Below are 16,261 nucleotides of genomic sequence, written 5' to 3' on the forward strand. Positions count from 1 at the left end.
TAACGAGTCCAAGAGCTACTTGAATATCTTGAGGCACATACAACAGAGACACAGAATGATACAGAACTATATGCAGATACCGCACACTCAGAAAAATATTGAGCTGCGTTATTATACTGCTCTTTGGGTTGTTTTGCTAAGGATGAGCTCTCAGAGGGTTGTTTTTTGTTGTTGTTGTTGTTTTTCAAAGCCGAAAACATGCCTTTAATTTAGCAATTGTATCAACCATCAACGCGATAAAATGTGATCCGCGTTGTCGCCAAACACAAATCAAGAAAATGATACAAAGGCTTTCACAAGTTAATTTCATATGACAAAACACGTGCCCACCACAACAGATAAAGTTAAACTATCATTTGCAAACCGTGCGATTGCGTGAAAAGGTATCTCTAAGGTGCATTCAGCATAGGCAAACACGAATGTTTTTCCGCAATTCTTTGTACTGTAAGGCAAAAATAAGCTAAGGCACTGGAATCCGGGTGGCTCACTCCAAGAGCCCTTTACTGAGCCCCTTAGTGAGACTTCATGACGACCCTCAGTGAGAAAATGTTCCTTGCCTTTTTGCAGATTCAGTATATTATAGCCACACAATTAGCTTGTATTCGCCTCAGAAGGGGAGAAAAATGTGATCTATTCCTAAACGGATATCGTTATATCCCGTCCAACGTGGAAAAGGACTCCTGCGCCTTTTCTCTACGCCTCTTTTACTGATGTTTGGAAATGAGCATGAAAATAAAGTGCAATGCCATCCTCTCCTAGTATTCTGCTAGTAGGCAAATGGAAATTATTTATGTGTTGGAGTTTCCGCAGCTACGGCATGATTTCATTATTTAGGTGGAGTTTATAGCTTGGTTATAATAAACATTGTTTTCTGAAAACTCCCTAGGAAACAAAACCTCGGTGTGTGTGTGTGTGCTCACAAGTCTACACGAGCGCCCCATCTAAAAGAATGGAGAGGAGAAAAGACATAAAGGAGATGCATCCCGGGAGAAATGTTTCTTTCAACATTTTTCCTCTCCGCATTGTTACTGCACGGAAAGTCCGTCTGCAGCCGCTTCTCCTTCTTGGTCAAATTATTATCGAGGCAAACCTACAAACCCCAGGCTTTAGCGAGGCACCGTCCGTGCTCGGTGGGAGGGACATAAATGGGATTTAACTTGTTGCCAGTCATTTTTGTGTGTTTGTTTGTTTGTGCTGGTGCTCTAAAAGCGAAACAAACTCCAGAAACAAAGCGGGGGGTGGGAGGGTGGGCTGGGGAGGGAGGGAGGAGGAAAACAAGCTCTGTATAAAAGACATATCATATTAAAATAATACATGAACACACCCACTGATATCAAGGGTACGATATCAGCCCTTCCCCAAGAAACTTATTTATAAGTGGTAGCAGTTATAATCATCCAGCAAGCCCCTTACCATCACTCCCCCCTCTCTCCGCGAAAGAGAGAAAGAGGGAAAGGGGGTAAGAGAGAGGGAGAAAGCGGGTAAGGGAAGAGAGAGGGGAGAGAGGGGAGAGAGGGGAGAGAGGGAGAGAGGGAGAGAGGGTAGGAGGGAGGGAGGGAGGGTGAGAGAGAGAGAGAGACAGAGAGAGAGAGAGAGAGAGAGAAAGAAAGAGAGAAAGAAAGAGAGAAAGAAAGAGAGAAAGAGAGAAAGGGAGAAAGAGAGAAAGGGAGAAAGGGAGAAAGGGAGAAAGAGAGAAAGAAAGAGAGAGAGAGAGAGAGAGAGAGAGAGAGAGAAAGAAAGAAAGAAAGAAAGAAAGAAAGAAAGAAAGAAAGAAAGAAAGAAAGAAAGAAAGAAAGAAAGAAAGAAAGAAAGAAAGAAAGAAAGAAAGAAAGAAAGAAAGAAAGAAAGAAAGAAAGAGAACACGGAGACCACCCTGTCCAATATACAAAGTGTTCAGAACAACCGACATAAAGAGCCCACTCCTGCGAGCCCTCCTCATGCCGGGGACCGAGGAGCAAGCCAAGTCTGCTTCCCCAGAGCCTCCTTGCAGCCCGAACGAGCTGCATCTCCGACCCCGTGCCCGAAGCGAGCGGCAGCCCCTCGCCCGGCACCTCCTCCTCCTGCCCGAGCCCCGGGCATGGAGAAGCCGAAATCGGCTTTGCTCCGAGGCTCGCCAAGTGCCTTCTCGTAGACGGGCGTATAGCTGTTTATGTCTTTTGTGCTACCTCCAGCATTTTGCTATGGTTACAAGGAGGCCCCGGGGGGGCTGAGGGGGGAGAGGGGAGGATGTTGCGCTTTTGTAGGCCCTAAAAATCGCATCCGCAGCTCATCTCGCCGAGCCCGAGATTCCGCTATAAGCCAAGGGGTGCGGTGGAAGCGCGGTGCGAGGAGCGGGCTGCGGCGGGGCGCCGAGCAGGCATCGCGGCACAGCACGGCTCGGCACGGCTCGGCACGGTCAGGTAGGATGGGCACCGCCCGGGAGCCCGCGCCCGGCCGGCTTTTTCGGAGCGCTCGGGTGAAATAAACCCCGGGGAGGGCCGGTGGCTGCCTTTGTGCTGGGGGAGGGGGAGCGGGCCGGGGGGGGGCCCGGAGGGGCGGGGGGGACGTCTTTCCTCTCGAGTTACCGAAAAACTGCAAAACCAGATCCATGTGTCATTCGCTAAAGATTACGATTATAAGAGGCTAAGGAGCTTTAGAGCCACGCCATGAAAATATCATAGCGAGAGTTTCTTAGGAGTCAAAGAGCACCTGGAAGTCTCTCCGGCAAAAGCGCTGTGCTAGCCAAGAATGTTTTGCCAGTAAACACTGGAGAAAATAAAATGATGTACTGAAACCTCGAGAACAGCATGCGACATTTAACCTGCCCATTCTCCCCCACGTCTTATTGTCATCGCCTGCATAGCTCTGTGGATAACTCTTAGGGGATATTTTAATTTCCGTTTAGATTCTTAAATTAGGAAGAGCTTTTTTTTTCCTTTTTTTTTTTTTTCTTTTTTGTTATGCGATGGGACGTATTACATAGGCAGGTGTGACGACTCTTAAACGCACACATATAAAAGTACGTCTAAATTTAGGATTTTTTTTTTAATGGCACGTCTTAACGTTAAAGTTGGCAGAGAGTGTAAAAATATTCTGTTTCGAAAAATTCTGACACACAAAATCTAATGGATGCTCTACTTTCTATAGGTAGGCTTTCTATGGATGCTATTCTACAGATATAGGAATAAATAAATCAAAGCTTTAGCTCCTAATAAAGGTAGCTAATTTCAGACCTCTCCACCCCGTGTAGCCGCCGTGGAAAACGCAGCCCCCGATGCTTATTCAGATCTCTTTCTGTCACTGCTCTGTCTTGTCTTACGCTTACGGCACCAGCAAAGCTGTCCCCTGCAGCAACAGCTTCCCATTTCCACATTTCTGTGCAACCTCTACCGTCCGAGAAACTTCCTAAAGTTCAGCATTAGGGGAACTCTTTGCACCTAGTCGATTAATGGCATTGTTTTAACGCGCTCTCTTCTCTAGCTGCGCAGCCTTCTCAAAGGTATACAGTGCCCCGCTGGCTGTTCTTTATGGTACAGTGCAGCTTCTCAAAAGATCATCGGATGTAGAAATTTAGCTCTTCTTGAAACATTTAAGCAACTGAGCAATTAGTTCTGAATGGGGGTGGGGGGAGGGAAGACGAGAGAGCTTAAAGGAGGGGGGAAGAGGAGATACAACACAACTAGCCCGAAAACAACAGGGGTGGGGATGCATGGGAGGGGGACTTAAAATGTTTGTATTTAAAGGGTGCTTGCAAGGTCTTTGGCACAATATGTGCTGCTCTCCTTAAAGGGGCACTGAGTGCCAATAACCATTAGTCATCCAGTAGGGACTTTTCATTACAGATCTATCTTTAGGGGGAGTTCCCCGAAGACTCCGAAAGGAACATAGCTGCGGATTTCAAACATGGTCCAGTTCGATTCACACAGTGCCTGCGTACCTGCTTCAATAGAAGGGAAAGATACTCACCCGAGTTTCAGGAGTGTGTGGACAGCCCAAAGATCTCTGCAGCACTTGTGTCCTCTCTGGAATACTATCTTGCATCCGAGGCAGTTCCCAGTCTACATTTGATGTTAACATTTAAGCTATCTCAAATACAAGGCGCTCCCATAGACATTTTTTCCAGGGTTTTCAAGCAAATTTCTTGGTGCCACAATGTTATGATGGAAGGATGCTGAAATGACAGGCCTCGTAGACGCTTGTCTTAATCATCGGCTTCTTAATTTAGTTTTAGTGCTGTGGTTTTGTGTGTGTGCGTGTGTGTGTGTCTGCGCGTGTGTGCGCGCAAGAGAAGCCTCTGACAACCTGCAGCTTCCTAATGACTGACGAGGCAGGGCTGCTGCAGCAAAGTAACACTTCCCTGGTGTGAAGACCTCTTACTGGGAAGTTTAGTTCACTACTGTTCTCGCAATCCTAATCGTATAACCTGTAACCAAAACCCATGGAAGAAGGATACAGCATGCTAAATAGAGTAACTTCTAATCACTAGACGTTAGCACCACTACCAGCTGTTACGGATTAACTGAAAGTTGGCTAGAGACAGACACCTAAACTTAAATTTTCAAATGCGGATATAAGGGTGGACCGCTGAATACTTCTTCCTCTCCCTCTTTGCCTCCATTCATCCATCTATCCATCCATCCATCCATCCACCTCCAGTCCCATTCACCCCTCTTCAAATTGTTTGACCACCTCTCTCTCTTTGTTAGCGCACTGCTCCGTCCCCATTCGCCATGCCTGAGCAGCGGGGTATCGGTGTCTGCTGAGCAGTCCTTACCTTAATTGCCCAGGTAACCTGGGATAAATAAGGCAAGCTCAGAGTCAAGGGGGGATAGAATTATATATGCATACATCCAGGCATTTACTGTACCGAATGCGACGTTACTGATTGTTAAACCTAAGTGTCCTGACTCGTTTCATGTAAGCATGATGCCATCCAAGCGTGGTTATTAAATACCCTTTCTTCATGGCTGAAAAAACCCTCATTCATTTCTTAAGCTGTCAGGACATTTTAGCAGCTTAACCCCTTGAAAAAGCCTGGGAGTACAGAGCCGCTATAGCCGTGTGAAAAGGGATTGAAGGCTAGAGCTGAGGGGGTGCACCCTATCTGTATCCATTGGGCTTACAGTGGAGACGGGCTGCTTTTCCTTCGGCCTCTGATTCTTAAAAAAAATGTCAGGGAGAAAAGTGTGTGGATGAAACACTATCAGTGCGAATTATATCCAGGAACTCTGTGGAGACTGCTGGCACTCAGGCGAATGGCGCTTCAGCCAGGACGTTTCAGCTCAGGTCTTCACCCCCATCCCGGGTTCGGACATCCCCAGCCCATCCCTGGCGCTCAGCGCAGCAAGTCCACGGCCGAGGGCGAGCGCGCAGGTGAGGGAGCACCCACGCTCTGCAGAGAGCTGGGGCTCAGCTTCACACCTCGCCGTGGTTCACAAGGTTGGGGCCGTGCGCTCCCAACCCCCGTAAAAGCTTTTTCTCCAGTCACCCCACAAAAACTTTCACGTTAAAAAATACTGCCATTACGGACAAGAATCCGAGTTTGAGCAGAGCTGAGGGGTCAAAGCAGCCACTTATTCAGGGCTCCAACATACAAAGCTAACACTGAAGTGAATGGGAGTCGTGGCCAGGTCAGAGCTAAGAGAAGAACTGGCATTAGAGCAAGACTTCCGCGTTTCCAAAGTAAATATCTCCGGTTTTATAAACGGAGAATCTTCTGGGGAGGAAAAAATGGCCAGACTCGAAAGTTATAGTCCAGCAGAAATAATAATTGACGTGGCTTCTCTTACATATCCTTTTCTGTCCTATAAACAGTGAATTAATCTCAAGGGCTTGGAACGATATGTACTACATATTGGACACAACATTTCCTTTTTTGGTAGAACTGTATATCCACGGCATTAAAAATATATATAATATAAATCCTAAGTTTGTGCACAGTGATTTATTCTGCTGCCGTGACAAATGACTGAGTGTTAAATCGAGATCACCAAACGTTTTAAAAGCACGGTATTAGACCTTTTCTCAGAAAAGCAAAAGGATGAAACGTTAATTTTCTTCCCTGCTACGTTTTCATCCCCGATTACAACGCGAAGTAAACTCAGCTTTGACCTGAGAAACACCTCAGAGCATTAAAATTTCAACAGGCAATGTCAGTGTTACATTAAACGAGAACTCCTCCAGTTTGCTGCAGAGCTGGGATTTGAATAAAACGTTCAATGTTAACAAACAATACACACGTTTGGCACTTTGTGTATTAAATGGATCAAAGAGATTTGATAAGGCACAATACACCATTTGTACAGACCTGATTGAGTTAATATAATATCAGCAAATTTTACAGCGAAATGAATCTGTTTCTTTTCTTTGTGTTTAAAACCAGCACAGATTACAAATTTTAATGATCTGAAAATGTTTGGTATACAAAATCATGCTTATTTCAGTATTAGCAAAAACACAAGAAATTTTTCAACACAAACACCCAGCTGTGTCTATTTTAAAAGCAGTTCAATGACAGCTTGCACTTATGAGCATGCAATCAGCTAATTTCGCTTTTTTTTTCTTCTGTGTTAATCAACACTTTCCTTCCTGCATATCAGAGTACAAATAGTATAGTTACTCCACATCAGTAAATGTTTACGTAACCTGTCCTTTCTCAAGAATCCGGTTACACCGAATCATTACATGCTAGACCGAGTAGGAAAATGCACTTGGCCCAGCCACTCTAATGGGATCCCAGCGCACCACAATGACACATATTAGTTAATGATCGTCATAATCATAATAATATGCACGAATCTTACCTTTCCTCTTACCCCTTACCATTGTGGAGTCAAGTCCTCCACACCGCATTCTTCCTCAAGAATTCCCATACATTGGCTTCAGTGTTGTGCAATGAAATAATTACAAATTTACATGATTTTTTAAACAACCGCGTTTCTAAAACATAAAAATAAAAAATAAACATAGTCAATAATCTACTTTTATCTTCCTCTTTATTTTATTTTTTGTCAGTAGCAACCTGTTATGAAATTGGATAAATACAATTGTGATAAGGTCATTCGAGGTTAATCCAATGCACAGAGTTCGTGCCATTCCCAACTGCAATTGTTTATTACCGGTCCATTATAATTGTTCCCGTTATTTACTCTCTCTCTCTCACACTCGCTCTCTCTCTCACACATACACACAAACACATATATAAACTGCACATCCACACATAACCATGTTTGTCGCGCTGAGGTCTAACCTAAATTTGCCCGGGATAAACTGTTTTATCTGGGACTGAGCTACAAGCATTATTTCTACAGAACATTTTATTTTCCTGCAGAACAAACATAAACTTTGGGTGGCTTAACGCAGCGGTAGGCACAGGCTGTACGTCGTCTTTGCACAGCGCTTCACTTTTAATGGCACCAGTACGCTATCTATTACATTTCCCCTTCTGCTTTCCAAATAAGAAGGCTGCAAGTCTGCTTTGTTAGTTAGAGGGATGATTTTTTATTATTTTTTTTTTCACGTGCGGCCGCAAGCTCTCTCCGCCACCGATCCCTCCGGGCCCTGCGGGCAGTGGGGCGGGCAGGGGGGCGCCGAGCCCGGCTCCGCCGCCGTCGTGGCGCTGCTCGGGGGCCGGGGGGCCTGGGGGAGTGCTGCTCGGTGGCAGCCCCGCGCCGCTCGAGGAGAGGCCCCGGCCCAGCCCGGCCCGGTCTCACCGCCTCAGGGCCGACCGCAGCCCTGCGGGCCTGCCCCGCCGCCCCGGGGCCCTCCGGCGGATTTTTTTTTTTTTTTTTTTTTTTTTTTTGTGTCCCTCAGGAAAAATAACCGGAGCCACAGGACCCACGGCGGGGCCTGGCGAGCCGAGCGGCCCGCCGGCTTCGGCGGGATCCGCAAAGTAGTACCTCGGCCACACCGCGGCCTCCGCGCCCACCCGCCCCCCTCGCCGCCACGGGAGGGGGGCGCAGAGGCGCGAGGGAGCGCTGCGCCGCCGCGGGACTGCGGGGCAGGCGGACGGGCCCGGCGCGGGTCGGCGGGACGGCGGCGGTTCGTTTGCCGCGAGGGGATCCGTGCTCCGGACGGGGGGGGGGGGGGGGGGGTGAGGGGAGGTGTGTGTCTGTACACCGCCGCGGTGATGCGCCCCACCGCCGGTATCCCTGCGCCGCAGGAGCCGCGGCGGCGGCGGCGGGCGTGGCGCTGGCGGGCGAGAGGCGGGGCGAAGCGCGGCGGTGCCTGGCCATTGGGCGGCGGGCGGGCAGACGCGGCGGCACGCCGGCGGCGCTGATTGGGCGGCCGGTGGGAAAGGTTAAACCAAAAAATTTTTTACAGCCCCGGTGCGTGTCTGCAGCTCTGAAACTAATTGTGGCCGGGGCGCTCTGTATAGCCCGGCTCCGCTCGCTCCGCGCCGACCCGCCGCGGCTGCTCCGTCCTTCCTTCCTTCCTTCCTTCCTTCCGTCCGTCCTTCCTTCCGTCCGTCCTCCCCCTGCTCTGGCTTGCCGGGGGAGCCAGGCACCATGAAGTAGCTTTTTTTTTTTTTTTTTTTTTTTTTGTCTGTGTGCGTGTTGTTTTTTTTTGTTGTTGTTGTTGTTGTTGTTGGGTTTCCAGAGGGTTTTTTTCCCCTTTTTTTCCTCTTTTTTTTTTTTTTTTTTTTTTTTTTTTCTCTCCTCCGCTCCGACTCGGTTTGATTTTCTCTGATTGGTGATTATTATTCCTATTATTTTTTTTTTTCCCTCCCCGGCGGTTCCTGTCCCTGCTACATGACTTGCCAGCGCTTGAGACTGCGGTCCAACTGCGCTGCCGCCGCCGCTGCCGTCGCCGCCGCCGGTGGTGCCGCCGCCGCCAGCCCGGCCGCCGCCGCCCCGGGCGCCGCTCCCCCGGCCGCTGCCGCTTCCCCCCTGAGACTAGTGTGTGATGTTGGACATGGGAGATAGGAAGGAAGCGAAAATGCTGCCGAAATCCTCCTTTAGCATAAACAGCCTGGTGCCCGAAGCCGTCCAGAGCGACAACAACCACAGCAGCCACAGCCACCACAACAGCCACCACCCCCACCACCACCACCACCATCACCACCACCACCACCACCCGCCTCAGCAGCAGCCCCAGCGAGCCGCCGCGGCCGAGGAGGAGGACGAGGAGAAGGGGCAGCTCCTCCTGCCGCCCCCCGCCGCCGCCGCCTCCGGCGCCCTGGAGGTGGCCAAGGCGGAGATGCTGGCCGGCAAGGGCGAGGCGGGCGCGGCGGCGGCGGCGGCGGAGCTGGAGGAGAAGGAGAAGGCGGCGGACGAGAAGAAGGGGGCGGCGGAGGGGGCCAAGGAAGGGGAAAGCGGAAAGGAGGGCGAGAAGAAGAACGGCAAGTACGAGAAGCCGCCGTTCAGCTACAACGCCCTCATCATGATGGCCATCCGGCAGAGCCCCGAGAAGCGCCTGACGCTCAACGGTATCTACGAGTTCATCATGAAGAACTTCCCCTACTACCGGGAGAACAAGCAGGGCTGGCAGAACTCCATCCGCCACAACCTCTCCCTAAATAAGTGCTTCGTCAAGGTGCCCCGCCACTACGACGACCCGGGCAAGGGGAACTACTGGATGCTGGACCCGTCCAGCGACGACGTCTTCATCGGCGGCACCACCGGCAAGCTCCGCCGGCGCTCCACCACCTCACGGGCCAAGCTGGCCTTCAAGCGCGGCGCCCGGCTCACCTCCACCGGACTGACTTTCATGGACAGGGCGGGATCCTTGTACTGGCCTATGTCCCCCTTCCTCTCCCTGCACCACCCCCGGGCCAGCAGCACTTTGAGTTACAATGGGACCACGTCCGCCTACCCCAGCCACCCCATGCCCTACAGCTCAGTGTTGACTCAAAACTCCTTGGGAAACAACCACTCCTTTTCCACGTCTAATGGGTTAAGTGTTGATAGACTAGTCAATGGAGAGATACCTTATGCCACTCATCACCTCACAGCAGCAGCTCTGGCCGCCTCAGTGCCGTGTGGCTTGTCAGTTCCCTGCTCCGGCACCTATTCCCTAAACCCCTGCTCTGTAAACCTTCTAGCAGGACAGACGAGTTACTTTTTCCCCCACGTTCCTCACCCTTCAATGACTTCTCAAAGCAGCACTTCAATGACGGCCAGGGCAGCCTCCTCCTCCACGTCGCCACAGGCGCCCTCCACTCTCCCCTGTGAGTCCTTAAGACCTTCTTTGCCAAGTTTCACAACGGGACTTTCCGGAGGACTTTCTGATTATTTCACACATCAAAATCAGGGGTCTTCTTCAAACCCTTTAATACATTAACATCCATGGGATCAGACTGTAAGTGAACATTTTACACACATTTGCATTGTAAATGATAATTAAAAGGAAAAAAAAAAAAAAAAGCAAAACAAAAAAGTCCAGGTATTTTTTATTAAGTCCCCCATTTTCTGTACGTTTGTTCAGTCTTTAGGGTTGTTTATTATTCCACCAAGGTGAGGAGTGTCAGCAAGGTGCAATGTGGGGAGATTACATTGTAGACTATGAAGTTTGGAAGACAAAATTATAGTAGAATGTGTATCTAAATAGTGACTGCTTTCGCAATTTTTATTCAAATACGATAAGTCTATCACTAAAAGCCGCCAGATTCTCCATGTTTGCAGTATTATAAGTTATCATGGATATGTCGGTGGGTGCAGACCTTGAAAAAAAAAAAAAAAAGCCACTAAATTTATGAATCCTATAAAAATCTAAAAACGTAATTTGTATTTAACCAGAATTTCATCCTGAAAGATGCCCAAGAACTACTTTTTGGCCATTTAATATTTTATCATTTTCTTTACCGAACTGCTTATTTTTGGGGTTTCTTTTCTTCCTTTCTTTTTATTTTTTTTTTCTGTTTGTTTGTTTGTTTACTTTTAGACCAAAGATTGGGTTTTAGAAAATGCACTCAGTGTACGGAGTAATTTAAAAACAGCAACATTATTTCAGTTTGCAGCACTGCCCGTTCAAATGAATCAGAAGGGGACAAAATTAATGATTGCCTTCAGTTTGTGTTGTGTATATTTTGATGTATGTGGTCACTAACAGGTCACCTTTATTTTTTTTCTAAATGTAGTGAAATGTTAATACCTATTGTACTTATAGGTAAACCTTGCAAATATGTAACCTGTGTTGCGCAAATGCCGCATAAATTTGAGTGATTGTTAATGTCGTCTTAAAATTTCTTGATTGTGATACTGTGGTCATATGCCCGTGTTTGTCACTTACAAAAATGTTTACTATGAACACACAGAAATAAAAAAAAAAAATAGGCTAAATTCATATATACTTGATAGTTTTTTTGTCTCTTTTATTAACTAAAATTAATACGCCTGAGGCTTTAAAGTTGTAGGGAGATCAGAGCGCTGCTTGTTACAGTAGTCCACCATTTTTCACATGCTCATTCCCCCTTCCTCTCCCCCAATCACTTTGTATTTAACCACGGTATTTTGAAATATAAAGGAGCAGGGAATTAGGGTATTTAATTAAACACCACGGCCACTACTGTGATGTCCGTTTTGGGGCAGGACTCTCATCGGGTCTGCTTGAGAACTGGTAGAACGAGGTAGGGTGTCTTGCTTAAAAACTCTGTCTTAAGCTGAAGATGCTTAAAACTGCGTATGTATATAGTTACATACATATATATACGTACATGCATACGTGAGTATATATACACACGTTTGGAAAAAGTACAGGTACTTTATTTATTTCCTAAGTGCATGTTGTTCTTTCAGTCTTTGCAATGGCTTGAATGGGTTATCCATCTGAAAGGAAATCGTTTCGACTGTATGATAACTGAAGCTCTATTAACTATGGATGTGTATGTGTGTGTATATACATATACATATTAGCTTTCCTATAATTATTTGATCAAATCTGGCAAGCTATGATGCGTATGTGTATTAAATGCAATCCTTATCTTAAAGATACACTGTTCCGGAAGCGTCTATACTCTCTGTACTTAGAGCCTTTGCATGCTGCAAACCCTTTGGCTTGGCACGGTTGTGCAGGCGGCTGCCGCTGGGAGCCGGAGCCTCCCTCCTCCGCCCCCTTCGCCCTGCGGCCGACGAGAGCCGGGCCAGGGCCACGGGGCCGGAGGGCTGCGGGAATGCGGGGCTGTGGACCCGGGGGGCTGCGGGCTGGGGCTGCGGGGCTGCAGGGCGGCGGGGCAGGGAGCTGCGGCTCACGTGATGCCGTGCTCGCATACCGATGTTTAAAGATCTTAATGGAGAGGGGGAAAAAAAAAAAAAAAAGGTGTGGATGCACTTAAATTTCAAGTTTGGGAATGGATTTCTCTTTTCCCTTGTCTGCCTGCCGGTGGGAAGGCTGGCTGAAACCCGCTAGCCCATGCAAACCTGTGTAAGTATATTCGGCTGCCCGGAGAATCGCCCCTTAGTTTTAAAGGAGGCAACGCGATGACTAATTTTAAGAAGCATTTAATCCTAAAAAGTATTGGTTTCTTGACGAGTTTAGGGAGCCCTATAAAAGCCACGACTCTGGAAAATAATCAGAAAACTTGTGCAAAAGATTTAACAACTAATTGGATCCCGCAGCGAGTCCGCAGAGGACAAGTTGTTCATTTGTTACGTTTGTGTAGACTAAACTGTGCTCCGCAGCAATGCAATAAGCCGGCGACTGCTCACAATAGGCCCCATGAAAAATAATCTCTAGCTCGAAGATGTTATCGCAAACGCTTTAAAAAGCTGGACTTAGAAAGGCAGAAAAGAGGAAGAAAAAAAAATATCGGGGGTGAATACAGAAAAAAATAGCAAATCTGAATTCTTGCAAAGAGAATATTTGTCATGCTGAAAGAATAAGGGGAGAGAGAAGAAATCTTCCGAAAATAGGTAATGAATAAACAGATGCAAGCAAATCTGCAGGGAAGAGAGAGGAGTGAAAGGTTATGGATGAGAGATGGGACACCCAGCTCTGCACTATGTGGGGGAGAAGGAGAGAAATCTCTGATATTCTTGGCTTTCACTCTCACTTCTACAATTCAAAATTAATCATCGCTATGAGAAAAAGGTTGCTTTGTTTGGGGATGTAGAGATGATACCACCACTTGGAAGCACCTACCCTCCCCCACATTCTTCGCTCTATTGTCATTAAAATAAGTGATGGCAAAAAATGAAAAATAAATAAAATAAAACTCCTTTGCAACAAACCTACTGGAAATAATAAAATGAAATAGGTGTGATTTAAACTCTTGAAGTCCCTAGACCCCATTCTGTATATTTGTACCCAAGCAAATGTAAAGAATGGCATCTGCTACAGCTGACAAAGGAAATGATTTATTATTTACTACTTCCAATTGGTTGTATACTGTAGGAAATTCAATAGCACATACTTAAAGTATTATTTAGTTTGCAATGTGAAAAAATCTGCTGACAGTGTACTAAAAGGAGGAAGAAGAGAAGTCAGGTTGGAGGAAAGCACAATCTCACCATGTCAGAGTTTTGGGTTGGCTAATAAACATTAATTAGATAAGCGTGATGCATCATAATTCCTGAAAAGGGTAGCCCTGATGTATGTCTCTCCAGACTTCGTTTCAGTAACCTCTCGCTCTTAGTGCTCTGCTTTAGGTTTAGAACAGCGAAGTGTTGCCTAAGCAATTCAGGTGCCACACGCTTTTACCTCTTTCCCTTACTCTGGGGGAAGGGGTGGTGGTTGGGCTGGTAATTTATTCACTTTTCTATATCCACATTAACAGCAAAGAGACTGGCTTTGGAAAGAAAAAAAAATGCTGAAGTTGTCATGGATTGTAGCAGGACTGCCAAGGCCCCAAATATGCCTTTACCTTTGCCTGCTACCCTTTTGTTCGCTGAGAATATCATTTAAGCTCTTCTTTAAACAGGTTCGTTCTGTAGAGAATGCAAGGCTTATTTTATTTTATTTTATTTTATTTTATTTTATTTTATTTTATTTTATTTTATTTTATTTTATTTTATTTTATTTTATTTTATTTTATTTTATTTTATTTTATTTTATTTTATTATGCTAATCTAAGAGTAATTATGTTATCTGATACTTGTTTCCATGGTGCTTTATGTGTCAAATCCTCGAGCTAGTCTTTTCAGGATTATTTATTTTTATTAATATGCATTTCTAGAACATTGCTGCATCTTAGCGTCGTTTCTTCAGTGTTTCCTAATTTAGGATGTTTATGGGGGACGGGTGGTCTTTATGGAATTAAGGAGCTATTGTTATTTTTGTAGCTGATGTTTGAGGTGATTAACTTTGGTTGCATAGATCGTAGGAGAAGAAATCTGCTTATCAAGAAACCTCCGATTTTAAGATTTTAAGATTGCATTCGCAAACATGTTATATAAACTGTAACTCGAATCCACCATAGGACATTTAGTCGACCAATTTTTGACATATATGTTTTTTTAAATCTCTTGTTTCAATAAAATAATATCCTTTACGTGGAATGTATTCTTACGCAAGTGTTTAAAAGACAATGAAGAATTATATATTTTGCCTTAAATGGCACAAATCTCCTGTTTGGGGGAGTGATAGATTTTTTAATGCGTTGCTTGAAAAAATAGTTTAACGGGGACGTCATTTTGCTCTTTATACCTTCTTTTGATGATCATTAAGATTTATGTCAGGAATTATGATTCAGGTACACACCCCCTCACCACTTGTGTTAATATGAGGTCTCAATCACCACGTATTCACTGTACGCTCAAGCAAAACTCCCACTGAACTCCAGTTACGTTCAGACTTAACCACAGAAGAGTTTTGCTTAAGAAACAACGTCGAACAAGACGTAGGGATTATATCCCTGAATTTTCCCTTCTGAAAATCCCTTGCAAAATGTGCCTGTCGATAGGCACTGCTGTATGCTTGTTTTTACACTACGGCCGCCTGAGAGAAGGTACATGCACATACATGTTACGTGCCCTGAGAGCCCAAAGGGTGGAAATAAAGAAATCTATGTGTCTACACAGCCCTGCAGAGCCGTCGGTCCATGCACTGGTGGCTGCAGCAGCTCCTGGGCAGCTCGGCGCCCCGAGCAGTTCTGGGGTTGTTCACTCCCCCAGGCCCCCCCCGCCCTGCGGTGAAGGTGCCTGGGTAAATGGGTCAAAAGTGCTGGAGAAACTGGGTTAGCGAGAGGTGAAGGTGAAGATCATTAGAGGTTTTAGGGCTGGCTGTGGCTGTTTTGCTGGGTTTGTGTGACTGTGCCCAGAGGGCGGAGTTCCTGCACATTCCTACCTCACCGGAGAACCTGCCCTCAACTCCACTGCAGCTACTCCAGAGAGATGGGACCCTCCAGAAGAAACCTGCCCAGCAATCCCAGCGAGCCTTCCCGCCAGAAGGGTAGGTGCACTTCAGGAAAACCTTCACTACTCTTTCTCCCGGCAGACAGATCCGTGGGATCTGAGCGAACCGAGATGACAGACTTCTGTCTAAACGTACTGGTTCCCCGTGCCCCCTGATAAGCAGATCGCCCGTGCAACCGAAGCAGAGTTTCAAAGCACCAGTTACACTAGAACTGTGTGTGCCTAATGTTAGGATTTTTTTTTTTTTTTTTTTGTCTCTTCCTTAAAGTGTTTCCTCCCCCGGCCTTCCCCCTCCCCCTCGGGCTCTTTCGTTTCGATCGGTAAATTGGAAGTTTTCTTCGCCGCTTTAGCAGTTCTCCCGTTTTCTCTCGACATTTCTGGTTATTTTATTAACGTGCTCTTTGTTTGCTTGCCTGACCCTAACGCCACAGACAGTCACCCGGGTGCAATGTTCTGTTTGCTTCTTTTAAGATGCCAGGAGGTACTGCCTCTACCTGCGACAAAGGCGCACGATGGCACTTGGGGACGGGAGTCCTCCGCCGGCACCGGGTGAGTGCGGATTTTCCTCCTCTTACGTGTGTCCGCTGCCCTCAGGATGGGGGGAGCGGGGCCCCCGCCGCCCCCGGAGCGGGCTAGCCTCTTCGGCCCCGGCTGAGCCCGGGGGCGTCTCGGGGGTGCCCACGGGGCTATGCCGCCTCTCGCTCGGGGCGAGGCGGGATGCTCTCTCTGTTGCCGCCCTCTCAAAGGCGGCTTTAGGACGGTGGCCGTGGACGGGATCTGTAAGGAAAGTGGCTTTGAAAATTATTATTTTTTTCCATCTGACCCTGTCATTCGAGAAAAAGCTACGGGCTTTTCTCTCCTTTCCGGCGGTGTGTAAATAGCGTTAATATTCCCAGATTGTCAGGAAAGCGACTAAATGCCAGCAATCTGGGAGAGCCGGGAGAGGGACCTTGTAGGAAGCCGTACCTATAAAGCTTTGCTCCGGAGCTAGCGAC

At 47.0% G+C, this 16,261-nt stretch overlaps 1 protein-coding gene across 1 annotated transcript; it reads left to right on the forward strand.

Moving 5' to 3' along the window:
• Positions 1-8,883: 8,883 nt before the first annotated feature.
• Positions 8,884-10,260, forward strand: FOXG1 (forkhead box G1; the record flags this gene model as incomplete). The annotated part of the gene is made up of 1 exon (XM_082760817.1): positions 8,884-10,260. One exon carries the CDS (start codon positions 8,884-8,886, stop codon positions 10,258-10,260), a length of 1,377 nt encoding a protein of 458 aa, XP_082616943.1.
• Between the last annotated feature and the right edge of the window lie 6,001 nt (positions 10,261-16,261).

The sequence above is a fragment of the Aythya marila genome (genome assembly GCF_965140915.1).
Source record: "Aythya marila genome assembly, chromosome: 5".
Lineage (NCBI taxonomy): Eukaryota > Metazoa > Chordata > Aves > Anseriformes > Anatidae > Aythya > Aythya marila.